Source organism: Rhinatrema bivittatum, chromosome 3, assembly GCF_901001135.1.
Source record: "Rhinatrema bivittatum chromosome 3, aRhiBiv1.1, whole genome shotgun sequence".
Lineage (NCBI taxonomy): Eukaryota > Metazoa > Chordata > Amphibia > Gymnophiona > Rhinatrematidae > Rhinatrema > Rhinatrema bivittatum.
Window position 1 is genome coordinate 147,918,031 of NC_042617.1, and position 14,449 is coordinate 147,932,479.

At 46.8% G+C, this 14,449-nt stretch overlaps 1 protein-coding gene across 1 annotated transcript in view; it reads right to left on the reverse strand.

The window, feature by feature from the left end:
• RIOX1 (ribosomal oxygenase 1) overlaps positions 1-7,619 on the reverse strand; it is an 89,316-nt gene extending 81,697 nt beyond the window's left edge. Inside the window, exons 1-2 of the mRNA XM_029593828.1 lie at positions 7,459-7,619; positions 3,174-3,491 (exon numbers count right to left, since the gene is read on the reverse strand). Of these exons, the coding sequence (XP_029449688.1) occupies positions 3,174-3,491; positions 7,459-7,536 (396 nt within the window). The 5' untranslated portion in view covers positions 7,537-7,619. The remainder of the gene's footprint in view (positions 1-3,173; positions 3,492-7,458) is intronic.
• Positions 7,620-14,449: the final 6,830 nt, after the last annotated feature.

Sequence of the window (14,449 nt, forward strand, 5' to 3'; positions counted from 1 at the left end):
TACCCACACAAGACAGCAAGTGTAAATGTGTGCAGGTACTTTTCCTTAGGCAATTTTCCAAGTGAAAGAATGCACACACTTTCACATTGAAAGTTAGGGCAAAGGTCGCAGGTTAAAAAGTACCTGTGATTTTACAGATACGTGGCCAGTTTTAAAATTATCCCAAACAGTTAAAGGAATAAACACTAGGCAAAACCTTACCATTTAATCATTTAGCTGTTTAAAATGTTCTCGCACTCCTGCAGGGCTCTGGGGGCAGGCTCAGGCCAGCCCACAGCTGACATATGGGTTCCCCTTTACCAGCACGTTGCATGGCTCCTCACATTGGGGCAGAATGAACTGCTATTAGCAAGTTGGGAGGAGGAAGCACGAAGAGTGCACATGCACGCCGGGACACCCAATCCCACTCCTCCCCCTGCAGCTAGCTCTTCCCGCATTTATCATTTAAACGATTAACTTGTTAAATTTCGGTAGTTTAAACTTAACTTTTTAAACCATACTTATATCCTTACTAACTCTGCTTATGGCACTCTAGGACTGGATTTCACCAATTCTGCCTAACTCCTAAAAACGTTCTGCTAGCAACTGGGATTTTCTAATATTTTTTTAGCCCTCTGCTATGTATAGATGCATGCACATAACAGTATTAGTGGGATGTAGGTAGAGCAAAGCTATTCAATATTCATGAGTGCAATTGCAGTATGTGCGTAGGCACAAGCCGCCTCATGAGAGTGGTTTTGAGTGGATGGCTCTGTTTAACATCCTTTGTACCACTTCTAACCCATTAAGCAGATGTCTTCTGGAAACCGGTCGCTGGTTACACTCTCCTGTTTGATGATGCCTCTGATAGCAAAATAATCCTGGAGAGGAAGGGTTCACACTACTCCCAGGCACTGAAAGCCGATTTTCAGGTAACAGTGCTGCTGTGCAAGCTAATGAGGAGCTGGCTGAACTGTACTGGCCTGTCGGTATTTATTTTAGAATACTCAATGTTTTGATGCTTTTAGTTTCTCTGTGGCATTTGGGCTGTTTTTACTTTACCATCTCAGTAGGATCAAACTGAGCTTCTGTGGCTCTGCATGCTCCCAGCTCATTGCAATGGGGAGGAGGAAAAACTTCCGATTCATTACATCTCTTGCATAGTTTACCTGGCACTGTCTCCTGGGTAAACATCATGTTGTAAAAACCGTGATTCAGGGGATGCCCAGCTGCACCATGTTTTGTCATGCCCATTTCATACAGGACTACTAGTTTTATATTCAAAGAATTCTGTGGTACCTGTGATTCAATCTTCTTGGGACAAACTCTGGTAAATCAGGAAGGAATACTCTACCAAAATGTTACATTCTGGTATGCCACCAAAAACAGGGAAATCTTAGGCTCAAAATTCAAGGCAAAAAGCACCCATTTAGTTGGAAAAGAAGCTTTATAAAGTCCTAAGCTAGAAGCTTTAGAGTCCCTGTCCCAGAAAGCTTACAATCTAATAGGCCGAGGCAATAGCCTATGCGTTAAGAGCCTGTGCACTGAATTTCAGCGCACGGTTTTAACGCACAGGTTATAATTTTTTTCAACTCCCAATGCAGTAAACAAATTCCATGCTAATGCACCAGGAGTTAAAATGGGTGTACTCAGACTTAAAATGTGAGGTTAGCACAGGCTGGACCTACATTTTAGCTCGGGAGGGGAGGGGCTGAAACAGGGGTACAGCGTAGAGGAGTAAATCTTTTCTTGTGCTCCTAATTTAGGAGCATAACTTTTGTTGTGTTCCTAGACGACTGTCTGGTTACGGTTAGACTTAAAAAATAAATAAATAAACGCACTGTCGAGCCTCTGCCGCTTGTCCTCTCGGGAGAGGGGTAGCCCCGGTAGCAGTTCCAGCGTTAGAAACTATACTCCACCTCTGACCAGCAGTAAACTTTCCAATGTTACGAAAATGTGTGCTCACCCAGCGCACCTCTCTGCATTGGGAGGGAATGCTCAATGCGCTCGTTTGCATGGAATTTCCATGTGAGGTCACTGAGCTGAGTGCACATTTTTCAATGCACATTTTGTGCGGGTAAAACTCCATCCTGCATCGGGAGTAATGTTTACCCGCACAAAATGTGCGTTTAAGTGTGGGTAAAGGTGTGCATGCCGCTGAATGCACTTTATCGCATCAGCCTGTTAAGTGGCTACCCAAGGAGATAAGTGACTTGCCTAAGATCACGACGGTCAGTGGAAGAAGCAGAATTTGAACCCAGGTTTCCAGTCCATTATGTTCACAATTGAGCCTCTCTACTCTTTACAAAAGATCTATATTTCAACACAGATTTCAATCAGTGAGGGCCAAAGACTTGACGTTTCATGCCGAGCGCCCTCTCAAGACAGTTCTACTGAGTGCGAAATGCTGAGCTGCAGGACCAGCTCTCTCTGTGCCTGATTCGGCCCTGTGAGCTCGACAGACATTTTGCCTGGTTTATCTTCTTTTCCTATGCCATTGTGCTCAACCAAGCAGCAACTTTTTTTTTTTATGGCTAAATGGTATATCACATTGCATTTTAAGTACAGGTTCGTCTAATTTTTTCTAAAGCAGCAGAAATCCTTCTGAAGCTTGGGCATTATATGTGACCAAATATAAATGAAAAATGGTAGCCAGACTGACTTATTTGGTTGCCAGCTTTTAGGCCCATACTCCTACCCCTCCCTTTTCTGCACACTCGATTCCCTACACTCCCTTTTCCACCTTTGCTCCCCCCAACCCTCCCTACCACACTGCTAGAAGTGTACTGGGAGCTGTTGATTGTTGCTGTAAGGATCATTGTACTATGGGTGGAAAAATGAGCTTCTGTGCTCGTAGTCCCCATGGCAGCCCCACCTTCCTCCTAGGAGAAACCCACAGGGGGAGGGGGAGGGGGAAGGGGTGGGGCCAGTGAGTACAGAGGTACACAGTCAGTGCACAATATGGTCTGTCTTAGTGATGGTATACAAAACTTAAGAAAATAAATAAATACCTATGAAGATCCTGCTAGTTGCAATCAGCAGGATGCAGCATACCTTGCATCTCAGGTTACAAGTAATATTCTTGAAGGATGCTGGTTGCTATTCAGTTGGTACGGCAATCTCCCATAATATCTCTGTCTGTTCCTAGTAAATAAAAAGTGTGATTCCTTCTAACTAAAACTAACCTGTCTTACCTTTAAAATTTCACATGCAGACCCCGAGGCGATGGGCACCTCCCAGTCCTCAGTTTTCAGCTTTTTCGCTTTCTTGCTTGGCTTTGTTGCCTTTTCAGTTCGATTACTGGCAGAGACTGCAGCCAAAGAATGTTCTCTCTCTTGTTCTTTGTTTAGGTTTTTTTGCCATTTCAGTCCTTTAGGCTGACTCGATGAAGAGCTAAATGCTGGAGAGAGCTTTTTCTTGGTCTTCAGCTGCTTTGGCTTCTTTTTAATTCTTTTACTCTTTTGAGACAATGGTATGTCATGTTTTTTCTTCCTCTCTGAGACGCCATGTGTCTGAAAGACAGATGCACAGAAATGCTATAAACCTGATTGGTATGTTAGGTTAAATTATCGCCCAAATAGTTGAAAAACATCTACAGGCAAAAGCCATTTTGAGATATCAGGAAAATTTATTACACCAAATGAATTGTCAGGCAGGCAAGTCTTGCAACAGTGAAAGCAGTGTAATCAGTTCATGGTAAACAGCACTGTGAGTCCCCCTGACTCGGGCCATCTTTCGCACGGGCTGCATCGGGAGGGACAGAACAAGAGACCGCCAGGATCTTCAACAACAGCAAGACATTGTATGCATGCACGCATGCCACTCACACACGGCTTTAAAGATTTTGATACCTTTGGGTTTGCCTTTACAAATATCTGATGATATATATATATATGCCTTGGACAGATCCAGAGAGGTCGGAAATTCTACCGACTGCATGGCCATTTTCACCGAGCGCAAAGTTTCCATGCAACGATGCTTCTCTTGCAGATGACAGTTGATGCCTTTGAGGTCCAGGATGGGACAAAAAGAGCCCTCCTTCTTTGGCACATCAAAATAAATGGAATATTGCCCCATATTTTCTTGAGACCTGGGCACTGAGACCACAGCCCTCAGACTGAGGAGCCTTGCCACTGTACCCTCCACTGCCTGCTTCTTCTGCGGGGAGTGGCAGGGAGACCCCATGAACATGTCTCGAGGAACACTGCGAAACTCCATCGCATATTCATCTCATATCACTTCTAGGACTCACTGATCCAATGTGATTTCAACCCACCTCTGAAAAAAGGGAGAGAGGCATCCCCCCTAGCTCCTGTTCCTGGGGGTGGGTCTGCAAAACTTCATTGGAAGGTTCGGGAGCTTTAACTACCCGAGCCTGCGCCTCTTCTGGGTTGTCAGGGACGAAAAGACTGAGACCTACCGAAGGATCAAGCCCTCTGAAAGGTCGCTCCTCTATATGGCCAAAACGCTTGGATCCTTTAGCACAACCTCTCTTGTTAAAGGAGCGCTGTGCCTGCTTCTTATGTTCCAGCAAACAAGGAACCAGAGATTCGCCCCACTTACTGGCCAGTTCCTCCAACTTGCTACCAAACAAAAGCGAGCCATGAAAGGGCAAATTTGGTGAGATTAGCTTTGGAAGTCGCATCGGCCGACCAATTTCTCAACCATAATTGACGTCTGGCCACTACTATCGAAGCCAACCTTCTAGCTGAAGTGCGGACCAAATCACATCCCGCATCTTCCAAGAAGGCAGCAGCTGGTTCCATAACTACCCTGGAATTTATCCCCGAGTCATCGACCTCCTGGGAGAGAGGCAAACAAGAGCGAGCCACCAAGGAACAGCAAGAAGTGATCTGCAAGGTCACTGCTACAGCTTCAAATGCTTGCTTGAGGATAGTCTCAATCTTTTTATCATGAGCATCCTTTGAGGCCGCTCCTCTTTCCATGGGAATAGAGGTCCACTTGGAGACTGCACACACAAGTACATCTACTTTTGGAAAACATACATGCTAGATCCAGATAGTACAGGCCTTCCAAAAATCCGACCCCCTTTGAAATGAGCCTCTGGGGCACCCCACTCAAGATCAATCAATTCTTGAAGGGCCTCCATCATGAGGAAAAAACAAGAGGCTTTACTCAAGGAAGCCAAAATGGATTTTCTATTTGGCTCAGACACTGAATCAGACCCAGGAACTCCAAGCATTTTCAAGGTCTGGGAAATCAGAGCTGGCAGTTCATCTCTATGAAAGAACCGTAACATAGTTCTAGACAGTTCTAATTTGGGGGAAACTTCACCTTCCGCAAGAGAGGCAGAATTGGTGTCATCATCCGTGCCATCTGGAACTATATCCAGAGGTTCTGCTGCTGCTCTAGGAGTACTCCGGCGCTGACTCGAAGGTCTAGGACAAGGTTCCTACCTTGCCTCTGCCCGAGGAGCTTTGGTCAGGGTCAAGGACTGCGCCTGAAGGAAAGGACTGCAACCTCTGGAAAAGTTCTACCCATGAAGGAGTAGAGGTATCCAGACCAGGAGGAGCCTGAGGAGTACTCACTGAGCTACCTTCCCCTGCTGGGGAACCAGTTAGGGGAGTTCCAAAATCAGGCACCCCACCTGAGTCGTCTTTTCAAACCCTCATCCAGCAGGGAAGAACCAGGCTTAGTGAAATTAGAGGAAGACAAGTCTCCCTGAGCCTTCAAACAGCGCTGGCACAAATCTTCAAAGAGAAAGATGCTTATTCTTCTTAGGTAATGATGCCATTAAGGCCGACAGTGCGCCAAGCAGCAGCCGGAGGTGTGCATCTAGCTGTTTGGTTTTTTTTATTACGTACTCAACTAGGTGCTCAAAAATTATGCGACCAGCACTTAGGCGCGCACACCTAGGCACTTACCTAGGCGGTCAAAAATTAAGTGCACAAAAAGTTAAGCGCACAGTATCACTTGTGTGCAGAGGGAAACAGCACTTAATGTGGGTGCACATACTACAAGGCCCAAATGTGCACCCAAAAACAGAGGGCACAACCTGGACGCATAGCTAGATGCACACACCTAGTCCTTTAGAGGGCAGCCTTAGTAAGCGCTCAAAAAGCAGTTGCAGCCTACCATGCGGTGCACAGCAAAAAGCCTCAGAGCAGAGCCTAGCCTGAGGAGGCTGCTCAACCCGCCAGGCTGCCCACGTCTCTTGACCTCTCAAGGAGCAGGACGAATGTCAGACTGGCACGCCAAGCACGGAGACCGAGGGAGAAGGAAGCCCTACACAACAAAAAACCTCCTTCCAAGTCTCTGTAAATTTACTTTTTTTTTTTTTTAACTTACCAGAACTCAGCCATACCTAGCTCAGTACAGAGACAGTCTCCGGCTGTGGGGAGGGAGGAGAGGGCATGTGCTGTCACCGATGCATTCGGCTTCCTGCACCTGCTCAAGCAGCTAAGTCCACACTGGCTGAAAACCAGCTACCCACCCAAGGCACTCATCTGAGGGACCATGGAAATGACCTCAGGAATTCTCAACTGGGGGAGGGCCCATTTGGTATCACAGCAGGAGCGCGGGGTGAATTTATTTCCTGAATTCTTTCTTTAAAATGAAGCAATCCCCAGTGGGGAGATGCACGCCCACCATCTGCTGGAGATGGAGAATACTGGTGGGTTAAGGTAACTGCAGCGGTATATATTCTGTGCCGTCAGCTTGCTCTATCTCCATCTGCTGGTAGAGGCACATAACCTACTTGTTCTGGTTTCATCTGACTGGACACTAAGAAACAGCCTTTTTTTCTACACCTCCTTTCTTTCTTTTCTCAATCTTCAGGGTCCCTACCAGGGACACTAACTCCCAGGGACCTAGAAATTGGAAGATTAAATACCCTTCGGTGTAAAGGGGGGGTTGGTGTCAGAGGCAGGGCTAAGAATGTGATGGAGATGTTGAAAGGTGAGAAAAATGAATTTGATGCTTGGTTTTTTTCTATTTGTTTTATTGTTTTAAGCTGTATTTTATGATCTTATAAATCGCTTTGAGTGACTTAATTTAAATCTGGAAAGTGATTCATAAATTTTATTAAATAAAATCCTGGTGAAAAAGGAGAAACAACAGCTAGAGCAACAAACTATGTATGTGATATCCTCTCACTAGGCCAAAAATAGTTGATCAGGGACAATACCGACACCAAAACTTGAGACACCTCCCTGATATTGTACTTCCCATACTCTATAACTGCACTTTACTATTATCATTTTGTAATGTTGTCCTTTTTCTTCCCCCTTTACTTCATTGTATTTATTACTTTGGCAACACATTATCATGCGAATAAAGTTATCTGAATGCTTAGAGTGAGAGGAAGGCAGAGCGTTTATGAGGAAAAACAGCCCTGGCTCAGAGGCAGCAAGGATGAAAACCACGTGGGGGTAGTTCCCTTCCCCCTCTCCCCCGGCAGCATGGAAACAGAATCAGTCAGATCTCCTGCAGCTTAATCATTTCGGCTTCCGCACTGACCTCCTGCTGCAGCTGGCATGGTTGCAGGCCCCGATAAACAGCGAACGCACTGGCCATTCCCTGAGCGTCTCGCGCCATAAACAGAACCCCGGGAACCCCGAAAGAAGAATCCCATACTTCCCCCACCCTCTTCCGGGTTGCTTCTAAAAGCCCTTGGATTGGCTGCGACGGTAGAGCCATAGAGTGCAAAGTTGGAAAGGGAGTGCTGCTGCGAAAGCCTGGGAGCGTGCAGTTTCCGTACTCTTGTGTCCCCAGTGGAGGAGGCTCGCTCTGTTGTAGCCACAGCTCGTAATGATTTTGAAAGAAAACCCTATTTCTGCAGTGCCAGAATGGTGTTAGTGTCTTGTTTTTACAAAGTATCAGATGCATCTCTGGACACATTATTGCAGAGACCGAGCAAGTTGGGCGGGTGCTCCTTCAGGCGAATCCGCATGTTATGCCCTGGAAAGCCTTTCTTCGGAGGTGTAAGATGCGTCGGTGGTGCACGTTTCAACCTGAGCGGAATTCGGTGTTCCCAGTTTCCTGATCAGTCGTGTCCCGCACCCCCCCCCCCCCCCCCCATCATCGAGATTAATATTTAAAAATGTGACTTTTGAATTTTCAAGCGGAACATTTTTCCAGCTCCTGTTTGGATCCTACACACATTGTTTTCCCTTCCCACACGTTTCCTGGCGAGAATAGTCTTTCTTTCTCGGGAAGCAGCATTCCGGTGGCAAGCATGCATAGGAGCTGCAGATGTAATCCTCTGGTTCTCCGGTATTCTGTTTTCCAGTTCAACCCTCGTCCGCTCGACCACACCCCCTCCCAGAAAAAGTTTTTGCAGCTCTTGCAAGTCTCGCCCCCCCCCCCCCCCCAACTTTTCCATCCAAGTTCAGCCTATTTTAAAGCCAAGTTGTGCAGATCTAAATATAAGCTGCAGTCCTCGTCCTCTCTCCCCCTCCCTAGAAAAAAACTTAACCATCAGCAAAACTCAATCCTTTTAACTTGAGCAAAATCATGATATTTTGAGCTGAAGGTATTTAACTAGTTCAATGCTAAACGTATCAATTGTAATGTTTTTAAATGTACGATATATCTTTTGAAGTTCTAACTTTTTTTCAGTTCCCAGGCATTACTGAAGGCATTTTGATCCCATAGTCTTTGTTCCTTCATAAGAACATAAGAAATTGCCATGCTGGGTCAAACCAAGGGTCCATCATGCCCAGCATCCTGTTTCCAACAGAGGCCAAACAAGCCGCCCCCCCCCCCTCAATTCCTCCCTCCAGTCTCTTAATTCCAAAAATAAATAAATTCCCGCTCCCCCTTTCCTGTTTTTCTGAGCTTAAATTTGCTCCCCCACCCTCTTCTTTCAGTTAGGGTGGACCAAAGTGTATACCTCTTGCAATTTCATTATGTCCTTCCGCCCCAGCCCCATCTCTGCTGTGCTTCCCCCGCTGGAGGAGGGCGCCGAAGGCCTGACAACTGCGGTAGTGAACCCTGCGCTGATGCCGAGCAAGGAGCCCCACAAGAGAGTTCCAGGTCAATACAATACTAGGGATGTGAATCGTTTTAGGACGATTAAAATTATCGTCCGATAATTTTAATATCGTCTTAAACCGTTATGGAACACAATACAATACAGATTCTAACGATTTATCGTTATAAATCGTTAGAATCGTGAGCCGGCACACTAAAACCCCCTAAAACCCACCCCCGACCCTTTAAATTAAATCCCCCACCCTCCCGAACCCCCCCCCAATAACTTAAATAACCTGCGGGTCCAGCGGCGGTCCGGAACGGCAGCGGTCCGGAACGGGCTCCTGCTCCTGAATCTTGTCGTCTTCAGCTGGCGCCATTTTCCAAAATGGCGCCGAAAAATGGCGGCGGCCATAGACAAAAAAGATTGGACGGCAGGAGGTCCTTCCGGACCCCCGCTGGACTTTTGGCAAGTCTCGTGGGGGTCAGGAGGCCCCCCACAAGCTGGCCAAAAGTTCCTGGAGGTCCAGCGGGGGTCAGGGAGCGATTTCCCGCCGCGAATCGTTTTCGTACGGAAAATGGCGCCGGCAGGAGATCGACTGCAGGAGGTCGTTCAGCGAGGCGCCGGAACCCTCGCTGAACGACCTCCTGCAGTCGATCTCCTGCCGGCGCCATTTTCCGTACGAAAACGATTCGCGGCGGGAAATCGCTCCCTGACCCCCGCTGGACCTCCAGGAACTTTTGGCCAGCTTGTGGGGGGCCTCCTGACCCCCACGAGACTTGCCAAAAGTCCAGCGGGGGTCCGGAAGGACCTCCTGCCGTCCAATCTTTTTCGTCTATGGCCGCCGCCATTTTTCGGCGCCATTTTGGAAAATGGCGCCGGCTGAAGACGACAAGATTCAGGAGCAGGAGCCCGTTCCGGACCGCTGCCGTTCCGGACCGCCGCTGGACCCGCAGGTTATTTAAGTTATTTGGGGGGGGGGTTCGGGAGGGTGGGGGATTTAATTTAAAGGGTCGGGGGTGGGTTTTAGGGGGTTTTAATGTGCCGGTTTTTCGATTTTTAACGATTTTTAACGATTTTTCACGATATTTTACCCCCCCAAACGGCAACAATACGATTCCCTCCCCCTCCCAGCCGAAATCGATCGTTAAGACGATCGAGGACACGATTCACATCCCTGTACAATACCATGCACTGGCTACAGCGCACGGCTCAACACACACAATTGGACGTGTGTCCGTAAGCCTCGATGCAAAAACAGGAGTTAGTGTGTCCAAAACGTGCATCCAATCAAGTGCGTAGGTAATAGCGCTCATTTCATGTTGATGAGGCTATTACCTATTTCCCCTGATGCAAAAAAAAAGTGCACCCGACCTGCACATTTTAGCCCACAAAAATTAACACCTGCCCCAGCTGAACAGCCCTAATCTCTTTAGCCTTTCCATCCCCATTATTTTGGTCACCTTTGTATTTTCTCCAGTGCAACTATATCTTTTTTTGAGATGGGGTGACCAGAACTGTACACAGTATTCAAGGTGCTATCTCATCATAGAGCTATACAGAAGCATTATGACATCCACAATTTCATTTGCCATTCCCTTCCTAATAATTCCTAACATTCAGGCCGATACAGTACAGTGTGCCATTGGACATGCGTTTTCGACGCTAGCGTTACCCCTTATTCAGTAAGGGGCCGAAAATGCGCGTCCATTCCCCCGAACCTAATAGCGCCCGCAACATGCAAATGCATGTTGATGGCCCTATTAGGTATTCCCGCGCGATTCAGAAAACAAAATGTGCAGCCAAGCCGCACATTTTGCTTTCAGAAATTAATGCCTACCCAAAGGTAGACGCTAATTTCTTCGGGCACCGGGAAAGTGCACAGAAAAGCAGTAAAAACTGCTTTTCTGTGCACCCTCTGACTTAATATCATGGCAATATTAAGTCGGAGGTCCCGAAGGGTAAAAAAAAGTAAAAAAAAAAAAAAATTTGAAGTAGGCCCGCGGCTGTCGGGTTGAGGACTTCCTGCACGCGAATCGTTTTTCCGTACGCAAAATGGCGCCGGCCGTACGGCAACACGATTCGACTGCAGGAGGTCATTCCGGACCCCCGCTGGACTTTTGGCAAGTCTTGTGGGGGTCAGGAGGCCCCCCCAAGCTGGCCAAAAGTCCCTGGGGGTCCAGCGGGGGTCTGGGAGCGATCTCCTACCGTGAATCGTTTTTCCGTACGGAAAAACAATTTGCGTGCAGGAAGTCGTTCCCGGACCCCCGCTGGACTTTTGGCAAGTCTTGTGGGGGTCAGGAGGCCCCCCCAAGCTGGCCAAAAGTCCCTGGGGGTCCAGCGGGGGTCCGGGAGCGATCTCCTACGCTCCTGACGTCGGGGGACAAAAAACAAAATGGCGCCGGCGCTACCTTTGACCTGTCATATGACAAGGCAAAGGTAGCGCCGGCGCCATTTCTACAACGCACCGGAGGTCCGAGAGTAAAAGATCACAGCGGGACCCTTCCTCTGGACCCCAGGTAATTTAAGGCATTTGGGGGGGGGGGTTCGGGAGGGTGGGGGATTTATTTTAAAGGGTCAGGGTGGGTTTTAGGGTTGTTTTAGTGTGCTGGTTTTCCCGCCCTCCCCCTTCCCCTCCCCCCCACTGGACCCCAGGTAATTTAAGGCATTTTGGGGGGGTTCGGGATGGTGGGGGATTTATTTTAAAGGGTCGGGGTGGGTTTTAGGGATGTTTTAGTGTGCCGGTTTTCGATTTACACGATTTACACGATATTTAAAAAACCCAAACTGCGACGATCCGATTCCCTCCCCCTCCCAGCAGAAATCGATCGTTAAGACGATTGATCACACGATTCACATCTCTAGTATCTGAACGTCTGTATCATATCACCCCTGCTCCTCCTTTCCTCCAGGGTATATATATTTAGATTCTTCAATCTCTCCTCATAAGTCATTCAATGAAGACCATCCACCTTTTTGGTCACCCTTCTCTGAACCGCCTCCATCCTGTCTCTGTCCCTTCGGAGATACGGTCTCCAGAACTGAACCCAGAACTCCAGGTGAGGCCTCACCAAGGACCTGTACAAGGGGATAATCACTTCCCTTTTCTTACTCGATATTCCTCTCTCTATGCAGCCCAGCATTCTTCTGGCTTTAGCTATCGCCTTGACACATTGTTCCGCCGACTTCAGATCATTAGACACTATCACCTCAAGGTCTCTTTTCCCTGCTCCGTGCTCATCAGCCCTTTACCTCCCATCGAATACATTTCTTTTGGATTTCCACACCCCCTATGCATGATTCTGCACTTCTTGGCATTGAATCTCAGCTGCCATGAGATGTCTAATATACCGTCAATGTAATTTATAGTTCTCTATGTTTCTATATGCTGTTAATTTACTTAATAAAATGATATATTTCATTTTCACTTTTGTTTGATTGTAGTCTGTATATCTGCCATTTAGCTAAGCACTTAAAAGGTTCAAACTAGGAAAAATGTCAGATTTGCTGAAGCCTCTCCCGCTATGGTATCTACATGGTCGATGGTGGCTAAGGTAGAGACATACAATGGAGCTGGCAGGGGACACGCTCAGAAACCCTCTCTCCAATTGGTGCTGCAAGTAAGGGGGATTGGACTCCATCCAATATAGTCTGCTGCAAGTAGGGAGGGCAAGCAGGGGTAAAAGGAAAAGGAATCTATCAAATAACTGGATTTCTGCTGCTGAAGAACAAAAAAATGTATTAACTCAAAACAGATATTTGGTTACGAAAACAGAAAACAAGATGCAATCCGTCATAAACAATTTGGTTAACACAAATAAGAATTTTCTCTATATACTTTATGGGTACGACTACGTCTGCAACATCAGTACTTTCACTTTCCGTTGACCAAGAAGCATTGTCTAGGAACAGCTATCAGATAAGTACACTCTGCATACACTATTCACACTAGGTTATCCTTTTAGTTGCTTAAAGTTTTGCAAGTAGTAACCAGAATATGTGAGTAGTAAAGTATGTCCATGGATCTGATTCTTTGTTTTAACTTTCCTCTGTAGGTGTGTAGGTGTTCCCGTCTTCCGGCTTCCAGACAGCAAAATAGAAGGTAAGTATATCTGCTCTTAAGATTATAAATTGACAGATGACAATTCCCTTACCAATCTTTTCTTTGTCAAACTGCTATGTTTTCTTACTTGGTCTTTTCCTTGTTTCTTTCTTTATGTAGGTATCTGCACTCCTTTGTTTAAGTCGTTGTCTCTCCTGGTACATGGGTCCAGCTAGACTGTGGTGCAAGGATACTTTTGTTGGTCCTTGTTCCCAAAGCGTGGATGGCGTATTTCCTCTCCCGGTTCCACTGTCTCCCTGGATGCTCAGTCCTTGCAACCCCTTCTTTTCACGTGCGTTCCCTATTCTTCCATTAAAATAAAACCAGGAGGAAAGATCAGACTGTTCTATCCGCAAAATTCTTCCAAAGATGTAACTAAACAATGTAATGTTCCCTAAGCGTAGTGTTGAAGGTTTGTTAAACTATATCTATTTAATAGGGTAAAAATAAAATGATAATCCGTGTTCTCTGTTCTTCAGTCTATCAGAGAGAATACGTGGACATACCAATGTCCTTGCCAAAGCAGCTGTAGAGAAACAGTCACACGCTGCTTTTTACTTTCTCTCTTTCTGTCTCTATACAAAAGTTCCTTTCCCTGTCAGGGTAGATGTGGGTCGGGTACAGTTCTGCTGTTTCTGTTAATTTTATCTCTCTTGGTTGGGATCTAATCAATCCAAATGTGTTCCAGCTTCTAGATTGATAAATCTCTGACATAATCAAAGCTACAGCCTTGGTGGTTAACTGGGTATAGTGAAGCTCAGCAGACTGCATCAACTGATAATATAATAATTTTCAAAGTCTCTGAGGCAAAACTTTTCAATAACATTAAGCAGAGATAGTTAGGCTCGTACTAAGTATCATTTTCCTCAGATAATAGCAACCCCAATAAGAGGACTTCAATTGATAAGCATTGGTCATCAGAAATGACAATATTAAATCAAATTGAATATTTGCTTTCAATTTCTCACACAATGTTATACACAAATTCTTTCCTCGATTAGCTGAATCAATAAACCCGTGTCTTCAGCTGTACATTTAACAGTATCTAAGCGCCTGACTCTTACTTTCAGGGAAACAGAAAAAAAAATTCAGTCCCTTCCATACATAAATAACTTTCATTCAAACCTATGTATACTTATTGGGGCGGGTTTTAAGAGCCTTGCTCGCGTAAATCCGCCCGGATTTACGCGAGCAGGGCTTGTGCGCCGATGCACCTATTTTACATAGGCCTGCCGGCACGCGCAGAGCCCCGGGACTCGCGTAAGTCCCGGGGTTTTCCGAGGGGGGCGTGTTGGGGGCGGGGCCGATCGGTGCGGCGTTTTCGGGGCGTGTCGGCGTGGTTTCAGCCCGGGGTGGTCCGGGGGCGTGGCCGCGCCCTCCGGAACCGCCCCGGGTTGCGTCTAGGCGCGCCAGCGGCCTGCTGGCGCGCGGGG